This window comes from Manis javanica, chromosome 12 (assembly GCF_040802235.1).
Source record: "Manis javanica isolate MJ-LG chromosome 12, MJ_LKY, whole genome shotgun sequence".
Classification (NCBI taxonomy): domain Eukaryota; kingdom Metazoa; phylum Chordata; class Mammalia; order Pholidota; family Manidae; genus Manis; species Manis javanica.
In genome coordinates, this window is record NC_133167.1 from 109,942,716 (window position 1) to 109,965,788 (window position 23,073).

The 23,073-nt window shown below is 48.2% G+C and overlaps 1 protein-coding gene across 4 annotated transcripts in view; it reads left to right on the top strand.

Moving 5' to 3' along the window:
- Positions 1-23,073, top strand: part of CSMD1 (CUB and Sushi multiple domains 1) — a 1,487,013-nt gene that overhangs the window by 1,427,417 nt on the left and 36,523 nt on the right. For all 4 annotated transcript variants that reach the window (XM_073219228.1, XM_073219229.1, XM_073219231.1 and 1 more), the window contains 3 exons: positions 5,440-5,613; positions 18,576-18,749; positions 20,122-20,295. In XM_073219228.1, coding sequence (XP_073075329.1) covers positions 5,440-5,613; positions 18,576-18,749; positions 20,122-20,295 — 522 coding nt within the window. The remainder of the gene's footprint in view (positions 1-5,439; positions 5,614-18,575; positions 18,750-20,121; positions 20,296-23,073) is intronic.

Consider the following 23,073-nt stretch of genomic DNA (forward strand, 5'->3'; position numbering starts at 1 on the left):
AGGAGCCTGCTGAACCTTTGGTGGAGAACAGTAATAGAGACCAAAATTTGTGCCTGTAGGTGTGCTTGTTGGTTGAATAATCAATGGGGTAGGGAAATTGAGTCCATTATTACTTTTGTGACTAAAGAGAAGTTTCTGTTTGTTATTCCCACCACCACCAAAGACTTGATGTTCATATTTTCAATTAATTTCTATCTTTCTAATGATTTTCTTTGTTAATTTTGCACTAACAAGAGAGTTTATCAAAGATGTTTCACTCTTCTTAGGAACACTGATGTGTCGCACTGGATGCTGCAGGGCCTAGCGTTGTGTTCGTTGTGACCGTGCTGGGCATTGTCTGAAATCTGAGGGGACATTGTCTCCACCCCCTGGATTCTCTCTCTGGTTTAAGTGTCCTGCAAACTAGTCTTTAAACTCCTGCACCAGTGTTACTCTTAAACCCTGTGGAGTATGTCCCAGCCTCTTTGACAGGAAGGTTTTCCATCTCAGGAAACTTATAGCTTTGAAATTGTTGAGGACTGTATCAGTTTGTCACTGCTACGTGATTAACACAAATCTGGTGCCCTAAGATAACACAGATTTGTCATCTCACAGTTTCTGGAGGCAGATGTTTGGCTCAGGTTAGTGGGGGGTCCTCTGCTCAGGGCCTCATAAGGTGGAAGTCAGGCTGTGGGCTGGGCTGCATCCTCACCAGGAGGCCCTGCTGGGGAAGGATGTGTGGTGGAATCCAGCCCTCGCAGCCTGTGGATGAGGCCTTCGCGCTGTTAATGGTTGCGGGTGGAGAGTGTCTCGGCTCCTGGGGCCCATGCTTAGCTCTTCGCCATGCACTGCCCACCCCCAGGCCCTCTCCTGAATCAAAGGGAGGCCTCAGTCCCTTTAAGGGCTTACTTCATGAGGTCAGTCCCACCCAGATAGTCCCATTTTTTTATTAACTCAAAAGTTAAATTTGTTGTGACCTAATCACAGTTCTGCCTGCACCACGGGGAGACAGTTTTATACCAGCAACGGGAATCATGAGGGGCCGTCTCAAACTTTGCCTCCCATTAGACCTTTTCAAAATTATTATCTTACTGTTCATTAAAACCCAGAGGTGGTTTAATGTATTTATAGAAATTCATTTAAATTAAAACTGAGAAGAAATTTGAATATTCATTCACATATTAAAAATAATAAGATAATTACATCTTACCATTAATAATGTTTTTATGAACAGTACCGACTCTTTCCAAACCAAACTGAAATTAGTAAGAATAGTGTCATTGTTTCAAAATATTGTAAATACCTTTCATGTCTCATTCAGTAGAGGACAGCTGAGTCTCATATAAGTTTTGCACTAACTTTCTTACAATGTGTTTGGCTGAAAGAAAATTAGGCTGTGGTGTAGAAGGAAAAGAAAAAGGCTTAGAGGCCCCCAGGAGCTCCAGGACCACGTTCTGAGAAGTATTTCAGAAAAATACTACAGAGTACAAAGCTTAGGGTTTCTAAGATACACTTTCAGACAGTGACAGACAAAGCCCTGGAAGGGACAACACAGATGCAGATGTTGACCTGTGGCCCAAAATTTCCCTTTAACCTTTATCCTCATGGGAGCTCAGGTCATTATTCATGTATTTTTCACAATCAGCTTTAGTTCAGCGTTCAATATTATTACTTTTATTTATTGAGGACAAATAACAACTACCTTATTATAATAACCCTCTACTTTCTCAAAAGTCAGTTAATAATATCTGAAAAAAACAGAGGCAATTTAAATGTTGATAATTGCTAAAGACCTTTCAAACTTTACCCCCAAAAAATAAAGTGAAAAAAATTTAGATCTTTAAGAAGTATATGCAGTATTTTCTGTGTTCTACCAAAAATAAAAGTAAAACTGTGTATTAGTTCATTTGTGTTGTAATACATTTTCATTTAATTTTATATTTAAATACATTTAAATTACATGTATTTCCCATGTCCCTAGCTTGCCAACACCCACACAGGCAAACGCAATATGACTCCTGGTTACAGGGTTTTGCAATTAAATAAGTGCATGATAACCCCCAGGAAGTTGAAATGCTACTTAATATCTTAATTAAAATTACTTAAAACGACACATTTTGTGAGCCCAGCTCGCCCTCTGTGAGAGCTCTTCCCCAGGAGAAACACCAGGTCCCTTTCTGTGTTTTATTGGACCAGTAGCATCTTCAAGTGTTCATCATCCAGATCATTAGGAGAGCTGAGGACTGTCATTTATCTTGGTGTCCTCTGCCTATGTCGCCTCTTAAAACGGCCGGTCCACGGGGCCGCCTGGGCCATGACCGTTGTGTCTGTCTGCCTGCCAAGGGGCTGGCAGTGTCAGGACCCCCCATTCTCTTGCCACTTAGCTGCACAGGAAGAGAGAGCTGCCTGCTGAGCATATCCCTGCCAGCCGTGAAGCCCGCCGGGGTTGTCTGCTTTTTGAGGAGCTGTGTTCCTGTAAGTCCAGGCTATGTGAACAGGTCCTTGGGCAGAGCCCGGGGGTCCAGGGGTGAAGAACAGGAGAACCTAGCTCCACCTCGAAGCTGCTGGCATGGCAGTCGCCCTCCGGGAGAGCTAATTGCCAGGGGCGAGTGCCACAGCAACAGGGACACAGGGGGGAGATGGCGCACCTGGGCAGTCTGCACACCTCCCTGGCACAGGACCCCAGTAAAGTGGGAGGCTACTGCTTTTTCCTTGGTACATGTCTTTATTCTTTGATCTGCTTTAAAAAGTAAGAAAAATGTTTGTCACAGAAATCCACTAACCAAAAAGAAATCATCTTGGTATTTTCAACTTCATACACAGACTCAGGGAGCTACACTGGAATTTGGTTATATTGTGGACATGCAAAGACTGGTGCCTGCATTCTAGAAGGTTCCTCTTTCTTAAGTGCTGATTTAAGAGTTAGACTGGGTCAAACTGTTGGTCACAGATGACCTTCTGTTTGTAACTGGAGGTGAGCTGGGTTGATCATTGACGGTCCTGATCCGTCAGCCAGGCGTTTCCTCTTCATCCCGGGAGGCCATACAGTGGGCATTCTTACCCCCCTGCTTGTGGGGTGGACGTTGGTCATCACTCAGAATGACCTGAAATCAGAAGCTCCTCCTGGTAGGTTCACAAGTAAATGCCCATCCAGCCCCGAATAACTTCTCGTCCAGGGCAGCAGGCTTCATGTTTGACGTTTACTTTTGAGCAAGGCCTTATTCGCTTACATCCAGGCATCATGGCCCAGCCTCTAGGCCTAACAAAGCAGTTCCAGACTCCGGTCTACACGGCATGCCTGCACATACTTCATAGCAACTACCATGTATCCTTTAACCCTTTCTTCACAACAGGCCTGCCCTCCCCTCGCATGCGTGCCACGTCACACGCTCCCTGCTCACACATCGGTGGGTTCGCAGGTGCTCCAGCTGGGACGTAATTTCAAAGAACCTGCTCTTGACCTTCGACAGATTAGTCACAGTCACAAATAATGCCATACTCCTGACAAGAATGCTGGCCTTACACATATGACAAATGACACATCACACTATGCTGTGTTTGTTTCTTTTTCAAAGTAGAGGATTTCAATACTAACACGACTAAAATTGAGGCAGAGAGGAACGAGGCTTCTAGGGGAGAGGGGAAAATGGCTTGTCATCCACAGTAACAGTGAGAAAATATGGAATCAGCTGAAAATTGGGGCAGAGTTGGGCATCCTCTGTGTGCAAGGCATACCCCAAGAATTTGGGGGCCTCTTTAGACTGTGAACATGAGTACATTTTTAATGGAGTGAAAATAGCAAACAGTGAATTAGTTATATGAAATGGAGTGGGTACCATGGAAATAGGCTTTTCCTCAGATGGTGACAAAGGGATTTCTGTTTTTACTTTTTAGCGGTGGGAGTCCTGCCTTCCAGTGAGGGTAACCTTCCCAGATTAGCGCTGCGCTCCTCAGTAATGATTCGGGTTTGCTGCCAACCAGCACTGCGTGTGACACCCCATTATCCAGCTGCTGAGAGGCTCAACTTTGCTCCATTAGGTCTTTACAGTCTAGTGATCCTTAGCGGAGGACAAACCAAAAAAGAGTTTTGCCAGATATTTTTAACAGAGGCTGAAGGAACAGCAGAGGCAGAAGCCGGGCGAGCCTGTCTGCCTCCGCGCCCAGGTTCCTGAAGGCCCTGAGAGCAGGTGCGCAGACCTCGTTGCCGTTTGACTCAGTTCTGATGATGCTGAAGTTTCAACACCCCAAGCATCCTAAATGGTTCCAAATGGATCTTTAAATATGGTAGCTCAAGGTGAAGTTCATACTATGTTTGGGAAAAGTCTTTTAACGAAAAGTTTACAACAAACCGTAAAATTTTTAAATCCTACTGGAATTACTGACATGTTAGAGACATTGCTAAAGGCATAAGATACAACCCTAGGAGCTCAGCGATCCCAGACACTGGTAGGTCGTGAGGTCTCTCTCCACAACAAATGTTGTGATCATGACACTGTGGAGTTGATCTTTCCAAATTTCTGGGGGCGGGGGGTGCTGTTCCCCCAGAACACACATCACACAGCAGCACCTGTTCATTTGAAATGAATGAGGGTTATCACATTCTGGGGTAAAATCAGCCCATTTCAGAAGACTGGTCTATATGGTTCTTGCTTCATGTCTTCCTTCACTTGAGTTATTGGAAAGGCCCTCACCGAGTCGCCTGATTCAGCTTCTGACGTGGGTCCTGAGACGGCCCTCCCTTTAGCCAGCACTGAGCCCCGACCATGGGCGACACACGGCTCTGGGCACTTAAACGGGGTCCCCCTTGGAGTGCAGTGCTCGCCTCTACGTGGCAGGTGCCGGCACCCCTGGAGAGGCGACGGGCGAACCGTCCAGCAGCATGGCTGCTACCCCGCAGCCCTGGGGGTGGGCCTGGGAGCTGCATGGAGTCCAGGCTCGTGATCCCTGTGTCACCGCCTCTTACCAGCTCACTGTTCGTAAGGACTCAGTGATTCTCGGCTACTTGCGGGCTGTGCCCGGAGCCCTCGCACCTGAGGACGCACCTTGACCAGCTCCCTTCAGTGCCGCTCCTGGATTGCGCATCAAGCACCTGAACCCTCGCCTGTCTAAAAGACATGCGAACCCCTGATGAGGGGCTGGCCTCGATGGCTTTCTAGTTTCTTCCTCCCCTGAGATTCTCCTGATTTTGGGGCCCAAACATTTCACGCATGAGGAGGGCATGGCACAGGCAGAGAGGCAGACAGATAGCCAGCTTCTGGGTCGGTTTGCTTGCTTTCGTCCGTAGGCTGTGCTTTTCAGGGCCTGCTCTAAGCCTTCCGGTCTTCATTTCAAAGCCGTGAGAGAAGGGAAAGGCTTGGCCCCCGTGTTCTTGGTGGGAAATAGGGTTGAAGACCTTGTCATTTTCTAGCAAAGGAGTGGTTTCTGCAGGCTTGAAATGATCCTCACATTTTTTCCATCTAGTTATCTCATGTGGAAGCTTGTCCTTTCCGCCAAATGGTAACAAGATCGGCACGCTGACGGTCTACGGAGCCACAGCCATATTCACGTGTAACACGGGCTACACGCTCGTGGGCTCTCAGGTCAGAGAGTGCCTGGCCAGCGGGCTCTGGAGCGGCGCCGAGACGCGGTGTCTGGGTAAGTCAGCCTGTCGGGTGGCCCGTACTGGACGGGCAAACCTCACGAGGGGAGCGCAGCTGGGCAAGCCTGGGGCCCCTTGGCCTGAGCGCTAGGCGGTATTACTGGTCCCGTCTGGCTTTCCACGCTGCTCTTTGCAATATGCCTTCTTCTTTAAGGCTCTAAAGGGATTTTTTTTAATCTGAGTGATAAATGAAGGTCACATATTGCCTTTACTGATATAAGACTATTTGTAGAATGGTAAAGATATTGCTCACTTAAATGACATCATGATTTTAGGACACACAAAAATGAAATTTTAAAATATTACACATTTTATTATTTCTTAATTTAAAACTGTATCATGATAAAATGACATTGGTGTCAGTCAACATAAGCACAGTAAGTTACTTAAAATGGAATGTGTGCACGGTAACTTGTTCTTCTTCCCAAATATTAAAATTCTGCATGATGATTTTTGAAAGATGAGTTAAAGACATTTCCAGTGAAAAATCTTCTCAATATGTGTATGGAGATTGTGGAATAAGCCACTCAAAGTACAGTGATTGCTGATGCCCCTGTAAGCCTCCAGGTCATCTGTGAAATACACTGACTGCCTTTCGTCCTCTTGAACTCTTTCTGTGATCTCAATAATTTTGTAATCTCTTAAAAGCCACAGCAGCTGTGATGTTCTAGCCACCTCTGACCCTCTCTGGGCCAGCATCGCTGCAAGAACTAAGCCAGGACCAGGACATTTTGAGTAGTAATGACCTGTTCTTTTCCACTTGAGAGAGTTTGAAAAACACACAGGAGAATGTGAAGAAAGAGTATGAAAGGCAGGTAGTCACTCCTGAGAAAACCGACCAGAGAAGGGGTTCCTGCTCAGATCCGTGAAGCGGCCCCTGCTGCCTTTAAGTCACTGTGGCACCTGCACGGATCCAGGCATGCAGTCTCCACGGACAGCGGTACCTGTGTGTTCAGAGCAGGCATACAGTCCTCAGGAGACCACGATATTCCCTGGAGTGTGTGAGTCACCTCACGTCAGAATCTCTGGTGCTTCTGAGCCTTGCTCTGCGTTCCTCATGTCCTTAGACCATTGTCTGGCCACTCGGCAGCACTGTCCTTAGGGCAGCTGTGCTTTGGGGTACGTATCCCCTGTCAACACCGGTGACCTTGGCACATGCAGGAGGGAGCCAGGTGACACCGGGATCCTCCATCTCTGCTGTTTATTGTAAGGACGGAAAGTAACAGTATTCACTTGATCAGTGCCCTGTTGCTGTGGGCCCTCACCAGCCGGTCCTCACTCTGACTGTGGGGCGTGGGGAAGGCGGTGGGCGTGGCTCTGGGGCGTTGGGGTAGCATGTTCCGTCTGTGTAGCTGTTCAGCCATGGTCTTGAGTCCCCTTGATCCCAAATAAACCTTCTGCTAACTTGCGGCCTCCTTCTGAGTGGAGGTGGCACCTGGGAGGAGGGATGGGAAGCATATCGGACAGCTGGCTGGGTGAGGGGCCCCGAGGTGTGGCCTCGGTCGGATGCTGTACATCTCAGAAGTCTTTGGGGAAGGGTGTGCTCAGAAGGAATTTAAACTGAAAATAAACAGGAAGAAAATGTCCAGATTATAATATATAAAAGGTTAGTGTTGTAGAGCTTGGATACAGCATGTAAGGAATTATAAAACCAGGGAGACACAGAGTATTAAAACAAAATTAGAAAAGGATTAGAAATGACACAACCACATGTGTTTATAAACCAGTGAGTAGAGAATGGGTAATACATTTAGTGTAAAGCTTCTAAAAGTTAGGAAATAGAGGAAATGGGAAATTACCCAGAGAAACAGACAGTTACCCCAGATGTTCTTCAATAAAGCCAGTTTGTAAGCAAAGCACCTTTCCCTGGACATATTTAAGGAAACAGTACAGCAAAAAGAGTCGTGAGGAATAGGACCCTCAGAGAGCTTGGACCCGGAAGAAGGAAGGGCCGCGGAAGGTCTGTCTGAGAGAAGCAAATGCACTCACTGAGGTCGGTGTTAAAATATAAGTCAGCTTCCTCTTTAGTTTGTCTCTTCTGTCAGAAGAATTATTATGGCAACACAAAGGTGAGAGCACACCTTCATTTCAGAGACTGAAACCCCAGGGAAGAGGAGCCTGTCAGTGAGAACCTGAGAGATTCAAAAGGGGTCATATCCCCAGCCTGGAGAATTCGGCCTGAGCCAGCAGATGGACTGACATCGGTGTGATATTTCACACAAAAAGGAAAGGAGTGAGAAACAGTCAGAGCTGTGGATTTGATGATTGGGTGATTCGCCAGAGCGGACAATCAAGCGTATCATTTGTAAGATGTTTGCTGATAACACATTTATGAAGAGCTAACGTAGTTTCACAAAATAACATGCAAATCTGGACCCATCTTAGACATTATTCCTGGATGGGCATTTAGAAATGCTCTTTAGAAATGGTGTTTCTGAATTTTCAGCAAGACGTATATCAAGATTTTTCACAATAACTCTTATAGTCAGGAAAGTAGAGTGTGGGCTTGTCTAAGTCTTATAAAGACTGTACACAAGTGGCGTTGAGAATTGGGTGGTGTGATCTGGGAAGGAAGCTTCTGTCCCTCACGCTAGTCTTTTCAGAGCCCTTCCTTCATACAACAGGGGCATAATCACACCAGCTGAAAGAGCAAAAATCAACATTAATGACAGATTTGGGGACTCCTCAATTTGAAGACCAAATACATAAGGAAAAAACAAAAATAATGTAAAATTTCACTCTAAGTGAAAGTTAAAATACAATAACTTCAGATGTACGTGTGAGAAGATCATGCAATCATAGCAGACACGGGGGGCCTTGGTGTGTGCTGGCAGACGGCTCACATGCAGAGGGGCTCTGACGCCGATGCCGACGCTGGCCTGGCTGCAGGAAGTGTGTCCTCACGGCCTCTGCGCTGGGCCGTGCCTACCCAGGATGATGGCTTCGGTTCAGTTCTGTTACGTGGGCCATCAAAGGATCGGTGTGTACCTGTGGTGATGGATCTGGTCACCACGAGAGTCGAGGGATGTTTGGAAATTTGTGATCAGCTTGGCTGGAAGAGAAACTAGGAAGTAATTAATAGCTGTTTTCAAATATTTAAAATTCTATTAGGTGAAAGACGGAATAAACCAGATGTTTAATTGCATCACATGTAAGCACCAGCCCTGACTGATGGCCAGCACCAGACATGGAGACTGTGCTGAGATCCCTGAGTCTTAAAATCAGCACCTACTTGGTGGAAAAAGAAAGGGAGAAAAACAAAAATAAAATTAATTACATACAACTGCCAAGGCGAGAACCATGGTCACTAGCAACATCGGGGATGCCCACTTCTGTCCACCGGCTCGTGCTAGCAGACGCCAAGTGCAGAGGAAGCTTCCAGACTCCGTGTAAGCAGTGTCCCCCCTCATTTATTTTTAGCATGTAGACCTGTCCGAAAACACAATGACAAGTTCATGCCCAAAGAGGTTTGCCCATGGGGTTCCACTGGACTTTGAGCTTTGTTGGGTCGTGTGTCCACCATGCTTTCCATCACAATGCAAAGTACTTTGACTAAAGCATTTTTCAAGTGTGGGTGAGCTATCTGGTTCATTTTCAGGGTTACCGGGCAAAGTACTTTTGCCTGAGACATGGCTTCTGTTTTGTGCGGAGCGTGGGTCACATTTCTAGTTGTGATGCTGTTTGCAGTGACGGCACCTCCAGCAGGGAGGGACATGCCAGCCCTGGATGACCCTCGCAGCAGACATGTCTAAGCAATGAGTGGGTGGTGCTTTCCCAGTGTGAGTCTTGTGATCTTTAAGTGCAGGAGAGCAGTGTTGAAGGAGCCGAGGGTGATTCCAGAGCTGACTCTGTGCTGAGTCGGACGTCCTAGTATGAATTCTACGCCGGAACCTTTGAGACGGGATGGAGGAGGGAAAGCTGGACACCCCTGTGGACAGACAGCGTTAGAGCTAACCTTCAGGCTGAGGAAGACATCTGTGCATCAGAGCACATGTTCATAAAGTTCAGCCCACACATAATCAAAGCTGTCCTTCCTGCATTAGGACTGCCATGTCCCCAGGGTTCTGGGAATTAGCAGGGACCTGTCCTAATTCAGCACCTGCGCTGAGCTGTGCTGCCCCTTCCCCGGGCTGGAGACTCGGGCACTGAGAGCTCTGGTCCTGTACCTGCTCGGGAGGTACCTTACAGCCCATCAGGGAAATGTTGTGAGCATGGTGCTTCCTAATCATCTTCTTGCGTTTACCTTCCTTGTGATACTCGCATTGAACCCAGCAGAGAGCGTGCAGACCGGTTGGGGCGGTCCGTGTGTGACCCTGGTCTCCTGTTGTAGGTCAATCTTTGGATGATATCATTGATGTGATTTATATTTTTTCGACACAGAATAGCACAGTGTCTCCCCCACTCTGCTACCTCCTTAATGTGTGGTGGTCAAGGTGTCGGTGATAGAGCGAGGCTTTTCCCACATAAAGAACACAGTCTTTTTTTATGAGGTTTCTTTAGTGCTACTTGAAATCAGTTGGCATTTGGTGACCTATGAGTAGATGAATTCTTTTGTAAATATAAGAGCATGGTGACACTCAGATGGCTGAAATTACTAGATGGCATGACTCAAAATAATACTGTGAGACCCTATTTTTTCATAGGTCTTAGAGATTAAAATTGTCAAGTATGCTTCAAATGCCTTGTATTTTATGATAGAGCTAAGTAAAAATCTTAATGAAACAAATGATTATAATAATGGCTGAACTACAGCAAAAAGATGGTATTAGAGCAGGAAGACGGACAGCGCCCCCTGAGATCTTTGCTGTCCAGGCCTCAGGGTCACACTGAGGCTGTGGAATGGTCAGGCAGGCAGGGCTCAACGTTTGGAAGCAGTGGCACCCGTCTTGGTATTTCAGAGACACAGCATGAAGGAGGGGCTGGCAGATAAATGCCACGGCGCTCTCCCCAGCCACGAGCACGTCTGTCTACATCTCCAAATATTATCTAATGATATGCATTTAATTCCTCCAGAAACAGGGCATAGGATGTAAAGGTTAATAGGATGCAGTTCTTTTTTTTAAGGAACTTGTAATCTAAGGAATAAATAAGATGGATGAATACCAAGTCCCTTTAATAAAAAGTTGGGATTAATGAAGCAAAGGAGGGGGCCAGACAAGGTGCTTCAGAAACTCAGGGCGGGAGCGAGAGGCTGGGAGGGGGCTGGCATGGAGGACACCCGCTACCCGGGCAGGCCAGGCACCAGCGGCAGAAGTGGGATGATGCCCTCCCAGAAATGTAGACCCACAGAGACCAGGGCAGGGACAGGTGCAGACCAGGGCCGAGGCGGGCCCTGATGCCGCAGGGATGGGGTGATCCCAGGCCACCTGCGTGTCGCAGGGTGAGGCCCACCATAACCTGGGCACCATCCAGGAGGAACTCACCACCCGCGTGGGCACCGCCCCTCAGCCAGGCGGGTAAATGCTGTGTGCGGAGCATGACTGCCCTTCAGTCTCACCAGCCAGCAGTGGGGATAAGTCGGTGAGAAGAGCTGGCTTTCTGTCCACTGGATTCAAGACGGAGTGAAGCAGTGACAGCCTGGAGGCCTGGTGTGTAAGTGGACAGCACCGGACACAGACCGTCTCGTGGCAGGAGGCCTGCGTTGGGCATGTGTGTCTAGGAGGCCAGTGTTGAGGGGCCAGATCCCCTTAGGGCTTGTCAAAGGCTGCACGCGGAGCGTGGATTTGGATGGAGTGCTGAGGGACATAGATGTTTTCTAGGCACATGAGATTGGGAAGGAAATTTCAGGCTGAGGGAAAAAAGTATGAAGCCTGACATATCCGTGCAACTGCATATAAATGGGCAGACGGAAGATTTCTGAAGCCCCAGAGGCTGCCCAAATCATGGTGCCTGAAGAACATCTACGCCCAGAATGTTCTTTGTATAAAACATGGCTTAAAATAATTGCCACTTTCTGAAGTGTGTCAAAAAGGGCTTGATAAGAACGCATCATGTGGCAAAGGGATTTCAGTGTCCTTTGATGTCAGGAACGTGCAGTGTGCGATGCCTTTGGAGCAGCAGGCCTGGGAACGAGCCCCATGCCTTGTTGACCCTACATTTTCCCCAGTGTCAGCAAAGGGCTCAGCACAGCCCTAGAAATCAGACGCGGAGGAAGACGGCCTCTTGTCAGCCTCAGCTGTGCCCGTGGTACACAGACAAATCCGAGGCTTTGAGTACATCCACTCATGCTGGACGCAGTGAGAACTCCCCCTGCTTATGAGTGGAAGTGATGCACCTAACATTTCATGACCGTTTGTTAACACCCAAGAGGAGTTTGCAACCTGGCTTTGGAATCACTGCCAGATGACCTGACCTCAGCCCAGAGCCAGTGTTAGCACCTAGAACAGACAGAATAAGGCAGGAGACATTCCTGGGCTTCTGCAGGCACAGGGCGTCTGTGATGCTTATGTTTTATTTCCAGCATAAGTGCCCATAGTAACAAAACAAATAGAAGGTTGAATGTTTGACTTGCAGATTTCCTGTAAATGTACGACTGCATTCAGTTGTAGCCCCCAGACCGTACTTACATCTGTGCCGGTTCAGACTGGCAAGGTGGCAGGGAGGCCTTGCGGTGGGGGCCCCACAGGGGAGAGCGCGCGAGCCTGTTGGATGTGCTGCTGTGCCTGTGGTGGGTGCGACCTGAGACCCAGCTGGCCGGTCCTACTAATGGCACTGGTTCTGCCCCAAAGGGTGCGGGGCCAGGCCCACCCAGCCCAGGCGTACCTACAACACAGGAGGTGCTCTGCCCAGCACTGCCACCATCTAGCACCTTCCTGAGGAATGAGTGAAAACATGTATGTTACCAGATTTCCAAATCACACAACTCCTTCCTGAGATCATGCACGTCTGTGTAGTTGTAGGAGATCCTGCCGTGCATTACCTGAACGTCCTTGAGAATTGGGGGCCTTCCCCTCGGCTCGGCTGTGGGGTTCAGGCACGTCTGCAGACAGACCCCCTGTCACCCTGGGCCAGTCACAGAAAGGCCCCCCAGACCAGTGTGGCCTCCACAGGCTGTGGCCAAGAGACTCCTCACACTGCCAGAAACAAAAAGTGGAATGCAGAAAGGAGAGCTGATCTAAATGCTGCCCAAATCCTATATATGGATCGAGCGCCATCTCTGACGTGGACTTTATATGGCACATCCTGGATCGCACGATACATCCTTCAGGGGGAGTCCGATTCACCAAGCAGCTCATTTCAGAACAGTCTCCCGGAGCAGGCTGGCACCTGCCTCTGCTCTGACAGATACAGCGCACACTGCAGCCTCTGCGCCCTGGGATCACGCTGAATATGGGTGCAACGTGGAGGCAACGGCCTGCGAGGCTTCCCGGCCACGAGCCCTCTGGTGGGCCCGCTCTCACGCGGTGAGTGCAGACCCTGTTGGGGTGCTGTCCTGCGCCACCCCCGAGAGACTGCAGACTGTGAGCTGGCGCACAGCCTCACTGTCCTCTGAGCTGTCCCTCGCAACATCGTTTGCAAGAAGCTCTGGCCCCGAGAGAATGCTGGGCCCTTGTCCGCCTGACTCGCCTGCTCACCCCACCCTGTGACGGCCTTGGTGCTCTGGAAGGCAGCTCGGGGACCCTGCAGCCTCGCTCCCAATCTCCACGCTGGGGTTACATTTCCTGGGCAAATTTTCCCCTCCTGACCATTTTTAGAGAAAAACTCTAAAAAGAAATTCCCTTTTTTATCTGGGACACTGTAACTAAAATATAGCATCAGTTCATAAATAAAAGCAGTAATACAGCTTTCATTATGTAGAGAACAGCAAAGACTTATAGGCCAGGGACTTTCAAAACTTATGGTGCAGAGGAGATGAAACATCTGGATGTCACTGAGCCCTGTCCTGGGACACGTGAACGGAATCTCAGTTGTTTTGAAATTTTACAGAATTCCGATTCCATCATCGTTGCATTCATCTTAATGGGCCAATTTAAAAGATTTTTTTTATGGTGAAAAATAAAGAGAAATCACCTGAATAGACCTGGAAAATACTCACCCTGGCCTCAGACTATTGATTCTGCTACTGATTCTCCTAAAAACAGCGTTAAGCGGTTGGCAGACGGCCCTCCACAGTGATGCCTGTTCCCAGCCTGAAGGATATGGAGAATTAACATGTGAACTTCTAGACATGTGGTGGTAGTATCAGTGATTCATACTTGAAAGGTAGCTCAGCGATTCTTCTATAATATATCTCTCTATCAATCTACTTACCTAGTGAATTAAAAATCATACAGAATTAAAATTTTATAATATTCTGCCTGATTCTTTAGGTATTTTCTAAAATCGGTGCCGTCAGGTCCAACTTAGTGGCAGATCACTAAAGTTGTAAGCAGGGTGGATATAAACATAAAATAGGCCACATGCATATCACTCTAACATTTCCTTTCCACATTCTGATGGAAACATGTCTCACAGAAACTCAGATGCCTTGACTTCTGAGGTGTGATGATACCAGCTGCACAACCACCTGTGAAAAACATTCGGTGATCTTTGTTTAAGACAAAGGTAGGTGTTACTGGAAAGCAGGCGCCTGCCTCATGGCGGAGTGTCTCCTGGGCGGCCGCTGGCTTGTAACTAGTTGGTACGTTGTTCCGAAACATGGAGGGCGCCCTTGTCCAGTGTTTTTTTCTTTTCTTTTTTGCAGTTAATAGATTTTCCTATCCTTCTTTGTAGCTAAACACATCCAAATAGTGGAAGACATGTAAAATACCGCACAGTATGTGCAAAGTGGTCACCTGGAAAGGGTCAAAACAGGCCCCCTTCTAATAATGTGTGATTTGGTCACATAACTTTATAATTTTCATATTTTAACAGAGACTTAAAAATAAGTGTCTCAGCCGGGTAAGATTCCTCAAGGGAGGAACAACCTAAGACAGGCACAGTCTCATGGGGGCCATGAGGAGAGAAATTGGGGACCAACAGAGATGAGGCTTAGAACCTCACCCCCCTGCTTTGAGAGAAATCTCCTGCATCCGTGGATGTTTTGTTGCCCTTGTCTAGCTCGGATTAGCACATAGTCTACAGGCACACACCTGATCATCTACATTTGCTCTCTTACAGCACTAAACTATGTTTTCTACCTTTATCTTGCATCTACCTACCACTTAAGCATTTTATTTAAAAATAATAATAATAATAATAATAAGGGAGAAATGTGGGAGTCACATATAAATCAAGTATAAAAATCAAATGAATAATCATATCTGACCTGATTGTTTATAGTTCATGATGCGTGATCAAAACCGAAAGTTTCCGTGATATGACTGCCCTTGTACTGTTCACCATGTAAGAACTTATTCACTATGTAAGACCTTGTTCACCATGTAAGAACTTGTTCATTATGCTTCAGAAGATTGGAGACTGACGAGAGTTAGGCTTGGGGTTGATTAATGACTGTGCATTGAGTCCCCTATACAGAATTTTATTGTCGTTAACAACCATTTGATCAATAAATATGAGAGATGCCCTCAAAAAAAAAAAAAAAAGTGTGTCACCAACTAGAATGCCTTTCTGTCCTGTCTGCCTGGCTAGCAGATGTGCAGCCTCAGGCCTTAAATGCTGTGTCCCTCTTGCTTTCCGACCGCCTGGGGCCCGCAGCCTCGGGGTGCCTCCCACAGCGCCCTCCCCAGGTCTTCACTCTCTGATGGCATCTGATTCTCCCCACTATCCCCAGCACCAAGGACATGGCTGGCCTCTAGCAAATAGTGATTAAATTATTGTCAAATACATGAAAGTGGCCTGGGAGATAATGGACATGAAAATGCTTTGAAAATGTAACAACTACTGTCAGTCCTGAAGTCACTTCATTTTGATTTACTTCCAGAAGTATTTAATGGGCGGCGCACATCCAGGCCCTAGCGGAGGCCTGAGCTCAGCCACACGGCGCCCGGAGGTCGGTGCAGCCGGCAGAGTGTCTGCAGCAGCACCAGGCCGCGGGAGGGACAAGGGCCTATGCGGGACACGGCACCAGGTCCGCACAGGAAGGGAACCTTACACTTGAATAGGGCTCAGAGGACATTGAGTCCAAACCCCACTTGACACAGCTTTTCTCTACAACACTGACATACTGTTGAAATTCTGGTTAGATACTCAGATGTGAAATTGTGTGAGTATTCTGTAGTTGTGAATAGCCTGAAATTGGTTTGAGACCGAGTGAAGGAGCTCCAGGGAGGTGTACTAAAGATCAGACTGTGCCTGTCAGCCTCACATAGGAGGACCTATTGTCTCCACTTGCTCGAAATAGGAAGCAAAAGCCTCAGAATTCTCTCCTTCTGCACTGAGCTGGATGGAGTGTTTTTGAAAGACATCCTCTGTTTTCTTGAGGCATCCATGGCCAGTTCCTCCGAGAACCAGAACGACCATGTGTCAGAGGACAGTCTCCGCTAGAAATCACTGTCTCTGCACATGGCTGTTGGCCTTCCCAGCTGGTCTCTGACGTGTACGGCTAGCTTCCTAACCATTAAGAGCATTTACCGGAAAGCACAGGCTTCCAAAAGAGAGTGCGACCGCAGACCACGCACTCTTACCAAAAATCAGTTCCAAAAGATACTTACTAAGATTTAAAAGCGAGCCTCGCCGGTCATGTTTGTCCAAATCAAGAGTGAGATGGGGAGTGATGGGGACTTATCACAATGCACCCCTCTTCACAACCCCTCTTCTTGGGCTGGTGAAAGGCCTCTGAAGTGACCCCCAAACACTTGGCACTATGTAGAGGAGTTAGGGGCCCCACTCCCTGCTCGAGCACTGGACAGTGGGTCTGGTGCTCAGTTCCGTTTTATCTGCTCCCCCTTCCCCCAAAGTGGGCAGGACCTTCCTGGAAGCCCGCGTGTGACTCTTGCTAGCTGTCGCTGGGGTTGAAATAATGGCTCCATCTCCCTTCCTAACAGAGCAGCTGTGCGATGGGACCGGGAGCCGAGGTCCGTGCACCTTGAAAGCCCTCGGCTCTGTCCCCCACCTGCGGAGAGCACGCAGCCACCTCTGGGTTTCCTGCGGGTGCCACTGTGGGTCTGGGGAGCTGATGTGGCCCCTCTCCAGAATCCACTTAGCTGATCGGCTTAATGGACAGCCCGCCAAGACAGCACAAACAGCGAGACCTAGTGGGGCTTTCTGACCCGACCTCTTACAAACGCAGGCAGAGATGTGGCTCCGGCAGGGGGCACCCAGCCGCTGAACCAGTACCCCCTCCTCCGCAAACTCACCTTGCTGATAATAAATGTAGTTTAAACCCAGAACACAGTGTTGCTAACCCTTGTCTGAAGCAGAAATACAGATTGTTCATTTTAAATTCTTCCGGAATGGTGAAGTTACCCCCAGGCGTTGTATGACAAGAATTTGGCTATTTTCTCAGCTCTGGGGGCACTCTACTTCCAGTGGAGGGCGGACAGTGAGCTCTGACCGGGGTACATGGCCAGGGGCGTCCACGCCAGCACAGTCCGCATCTTCTCAAGCTGCAGCCACCCCTCCCTGGGGTAAGCGTCACAGTTTGGATGGATAATCTAGAACCTCCTAGTGAATGCCTCTCACCTCCTGCCTATCCCAAACCCTTGTGTAACAGACCCTTTCAATGTCAGCAGCTTCTAATGCTTCTACTTTGTTGATTTAATAAGAGTCTTGCCATACGCTTGAGGAAGGAAGAGGCGAGGGGCAGAGGGTAGGGGGGTGAGTAGAAAACATACTCAAGGACACCTGTTAAAGATGGTGAGGCCTGTGAGACTCAGGGCCACTGCAGTAGGATTGTTGTGGGATGAAGAGATGGAGCTCAGGGTGAGCCCAGCATGGGCCTGTGGGGTGCAGCCCAGCAGGTGGCCCATGGACAGGGAGCATGGAGATAGGACTTCAGGGGCTGGGGGTTCTGGCTAATCTGACCTCCCCAGATTCGTGCAGGTGATCAGATTCTCCCAGGGGATGGTGGGGAGTGGGGACCTACAGATACGGAGGGAGGCAGGTTCTTGCCAGACTGACTTGGGTTTCTTTCCAAAACCAAATTTTATAAGGAGGTGTGCAGAGGGGTCCAGGAGAAGTTCAGGAGTCTGAGGAAGTTTAGTCAAGCACAGAACCCGCGTCCCTGCACCATCCCTGCACTCGCGGAGGGCTGCGTGCAGATCCCTTCAGCCCCTTCTCCGGGTGGAAGCCCTGTCTGAAGCTGTTGGGCCCTGTCTGTCACTTATCTCTGGACAGTCTCAGCTCCCTTTGCCTGCACTTGTTCCCTCCCCTTCAGTATCAGTGTTCACGCCGACTTCATCGGGCCTGCGCTCGTCCCACGAGATGCGCTTTCACAGACGGGCTCGGCCACCCTGAGGCTCCAGCTTCCGCCTGTCGTCCCACTTCTCTGGCAGCTCCTCTGGCTCCCGGCATCCCTCCCCTGAGCTCCAGACTTCTGTTCTCAAACGGTCACCTGAACCTCGGTTCACACAGCGCTCAAATGTGCACGTTTGCAATCGGACGTACTTTCTGATATCTGCCCTTCCTTTGGAATTTCACAAACACCCTAGTAACCTGCCCACTGGAAACGCATTTCATCCTGCCTACCAACAGTGTTCAGTAGGTTACAAAACCTATTTGTGTTAATCTCAAGTGAACCTTCCTTTCTTTTGGCTTTTATTTGGAAATGGAAGAACAAGATAAATAACATCAAATCTCAATAAGAAAAAAATAAGTAAAAGAAAGAAATGGGGAAACCACAATTGGGGAAATACCCATTAACAATCTCGTATTTGAAATATTACTTACATAACCCACAGCTGTTGAGAAAAAGTTAAACAGTACATAAAGTGCATATATATAAATGGGAAACATTCCTGTGAGTGATGCATTCAGCGCCATTGCTCACTCGACAGTGAAGGTGAACACATTGTGAATATGTACTTTTGTGAAAGACAGACTTTCCGAGGTGTCCTGACAGGCGTCGCTCTGTTTCCAGCCGGCCACTGTGGCTCCCCCGACCCGGTGGTGAATGGGCACATCAGCGGGGGCGGCTTCAGCTACAGGGACACGGTGGTGTACCAGTGCAACCCCGGCTTCCGGCTCGTGGGAACGTCCGTCCGGATATGCTTGCAGGACCACAAGTGGTCCGGGCAGACCCCAGTTTGCGTGCGTAAGTACACTGTTCGCGAGCTAACTCAGCGGGAAGCTTCCCTCTGTCGCGTTTCTCCTTAGTAAGTCACAGCACAGAAGCTCTTGACCTTCAGGTTAAGACTGAACGGAGAGCCTGATGGGACCTTCCAGAGAGGCACAGGGGCTCCCCTGTTCATCCTGGCCCCCCCATCCCCATCTCTCCCAGCACCACCTGCAGACGCCTGTCCACATGGGCTTTGCTCTTCACTCATCACATTGGACCCCAGGATGCGTGATGTCATGCATCACCCTCCCCGACCTGGTCCCAGGATAAAAGGGTGCAAACAAAGGCAATTATAGGAGAATAAAGATCCTGCTCTGAGGCCGCAGGCAGGCTTTGCAGATTCCCAGGCAGAGCCACCCTCCCTGAATCTGATGTGCGGTTTCCACTTTTGCCAGTTTCATCAAGAATACAGAGCTTTTGTAAGCAACCCTTCCTTGAATAGAAAGAGGTGAAATTGTAGGAAATGATGTTCCTCACACTGTGTAACTTCAGAGATAAACATTGACTGCTCTGTTTAAAAGAGATTGCACCATCCATTGCAAAACTCATTTAAACCAATTGGATTTTTGTCCTAATACGGTCTTTATTTTCCTGTGAATTCCACAGGGAAATGTTGATGTAACTCCAGTTTGTTAGCAGACTAGCAAACATACAAAGTTCAGGGGTGAACACCATGCTAAGAGGAAAACAACTGTTGACCACATACATGGAGGGGAAAACACGAGTATGACTGTAGCGTGTTTGCTTAGAAAGGACCAGTGAAGGGAAGCTTCACAGTTTGCATCACTGTTGCCTGGGCCACTGCATGATGACAGCTCGCTGTGCTTCCACAGTACGGGTCATCAAAGAAAATAGTGTTTGGGCATGCACACTTCCCTTAGCTAATTTCAGGTTGTTTCAGCTGATGGGGGATTAATTTATACACACACACTTGAAATGATCAGCCGAGTCCCTATGATCTTTCAGATGAGAAGCCCACAGAATGAGCCGGTGTATCTAAGGGAAAATGCTAAGATTCATGATTAATTCATGAGTATCATCTCTTGTTTTTCACTGTGAAATTACTTGATGTTCTGTCATGATGTGAGAAATGATGATGATGAAGAAAGCACCTTTGCCAAGTGTTTTTTCCTCTGTTACAATTACAGTAAGAATCTGTGTGTTCAGCCAGTGGCTCTTTCTCCCAAATATCCTTTCCAAACACAAATACAATCTGTAACACATCTGATCAGCTGTCAGCCCTTTAGCCCACACATGTATCCCCCCCCAGGTGTGCATGTCTAAGGGCTCCTGGTGAGGATGAGGTGCGTTGGCCTTGATGGTGACACCAACCTTCCTTCCTCCACAGCCATCACCTGCGGCCACCCTGGGAATCCTGCCCACGGGTACACAAATGGCAGTGAGTTCAACCTGAATGACGTCGTCAACTTCACCTGCAACACCGGCTATTTGCTGCAGGGCCCAGCTCGAGCCCAGTGTCGGAGCAACGGCCAGTGGAGCAGCCCACTGCCCACCTGCCGAGGTAGGAGACGCTTCCAGCCACGAGCCACTGGGAGCCGCAGGGCCTGGTGCTCCCCTCGAGGCCTCGGCCTCCCACATGCTCTCCCGGCCGCGGGACCACGAGGTTGCACGAGTCTCTCCCTGGCCTTCGTCCTGGTGTTGGCCATACAGTCAGTCAGAAAAGCCCAGATTCCCATCTTTAAAGATGGCGTACCTTCATGTCCCTTTTTACTTGTCATCCACACATTTATTCCCCCCGCAAAGCCGGCATCTTTGGCCCTTTAGCCTCTAGACTTAGGGTTGTGCTTAAGAAGTTCTTACTACTTTTAAATCTCAAAGTTTTGATTCATTTCTTTAAAAACTATCACATAGATCTGGGCTACAACCTGAATTTCCAAGAAAAATTACGCTTTGTAGTTTTTGTATTTCTAATGTGTGAGCTCATAATATTTAAGGTTTTGCTTCAGTTATTTTCCATTAATGCATCTCTCTTGCTGAAGGTGAATTGTGCTTTAGTGTGAAGGTGAAGCAGTTTTTTATGGTCATAACATGCTTTATTAGGTTATCTACATAGTCAGAGAGAAGGGGGCAATACTTGGATAAAAAGAATGTTGTTAGTACTCAAAAAAGTCTGAAAGAGAACACATATTTTAACATATTTAAAACATTTAAAGCATATTTTTTATTTAAATATTTAAATATTTTTATTAAATTTTATTTAATATTAAATATTAAATATTTTTATATTAAATAAATATAAAAAATATTTAAAACATATTTAACACATATTTAACATATTTAAAACATTTTAAAGTGTAAATCATAGGGGGTGGGATGTTTGATCTCTATTTATATGTTACCTTGAATATTTCTAAAGACAGCTTCTACAAGAGTAAGGAGTGTATGTTGGGAAGAAAAGGCTGAGGCATAGCTTATGAAATATTACGGAGAGTCAAGACTGACAGCGAGCACGGTCCAAACAAAAGGGTCAGGGAGATGCCTGTGGAGTTCACATCTCCAGGAGAAACTGGTGTATTTTTATAAATGCGCTATACTGACTGTATAGCCCTAATCCTTACCTAGTTCTGGAGGAACTACATTCATGAGCTTGGCACTTACTGATCATTATGTTAATGGACTTCACCCTCCGACCCACACAGATGTCCACAGGGACACATTTTGTGCCCTCCTGAGCTTTTCCACTCTGGGCCTCGTATAATGGTGCCAGTGTGTCTCATTCCTCCCAGCTGATGAAATGCAGTTCCAGGCTTTAACCCCTGGACACCAAGTACAGCCCCAGCTCCAGCGCTCTTGGGGTGAGATGTTAGGACGAGGTGTAGCCCTGCACAGGGACACTCCCACCAGTTTCCAATGCATTACCTTCTGCCACACGTCACATTGCCAACTTCAAATGTAAAGTCGTTTCAGCAGCTCTGACTTGGTCTGACTTACCTTCACACCATTAAGTTCATCGGTCACTTCATAACTTACAAGACGGCTTAACTAACGTGACTGTGCCGCCAGCTCGCATCTGCCACTCGTGCAAGCCTCGGGCCACCTTCCTGAGATGGGAATCACACCCAAAATAGGAGAAAGCCTACAGTGAGCAGGCTGTCTGCACCCGTCAACTGGGCGCTCCCAAGCTCTTCTGGCGGGCAGCCTGCTCTCCACATGGCGGGAGCACGCCTCCCACTGGCAACAATGACGTGGGATATTTCAGAGTTGTCTTTGTCAGGGACAAATACACCAAATTATTCCTGCCCTATTTTCCCCCAGCAGAGCGATGCAGCTGGATCTCCTAGAGGAGACTCTGAAATAAATCTGAAGGAATAGAATAGGTGTTTCTGACTGGTATTGCATAGGACTAACTTCTCTAGGACCCGACTGGAAAAATGCAGGAGCAGGTTTAGAGTAAGTAGGCATTCCTTTACCAGCACGAGCAACAATTCAGTTTTCCCCATTGGCGCCCACGGGATCTTTATCCTTGCCGAACATGTTCATTGCATCATAGTTCAAGGGCACAGAACTGGCTAACGGGCTGGCAATGGGCAAGCCTGGACTCAGTGTTTCGGCTCTCCAGCCAGGTCATTCTGACGCACCCTGAAGTCCCCAAAGGTTGGCAGAAATGAGCACATACATGTCCCCTGTACGCCAATCCTCTGCGGAGGGCAAGAGGGGCCATCAAGGAGAATCCTCGTCCACAGCTTCAGAGCAACTGGGCCTGAAACTCACGGGCTCTGAGTCCTGGGCCTGTGGAGACGCGTGCTGCGGGGCCTGTTCCTGCGGCGGCGGCTGTGAGCACCCTTGCCTCTCGTCTCATCGCCGGCTGGAGCCTTCTCTTGAGCTCCAAGCCCAAGGTGGCGATGGCTTAGTACATTTCTTCCTTCTTCCCCGTCACACAGCTAGGCTGTATTAAGGAGACCTGGACCAAAACATAAACAGCACAGAATCAGAAAGGAGAGGCTTGTTGGAGCACACAGAGCCCCTCGTGCCTGGGGTGCGGTTTCCTCTGCTCTCCCTGCAGAAGGCATCTGATGTGTGTTTGGATCGTCGCCTAAGAGGAACATAAGCACAAACGTGAGCACAGTAGTGTCCTCAGCAGCCGAGCCAAAGAGCCACCTTCCTTCTTGTGAACATGTAACCCGGGGACCTATTTCTGTCTCCTGGGCTTGCCATTCAAGTCCCTGGCATAAAGGCGCCTCTGCAGGAGCTCTTCTGGTTATAAATTTAATCAGTCTTACAAGTTAGAGTTGCTGCACAGAGGTAATCGCTGCAAGTGAGCAAGTCCCGTCACCCTGCT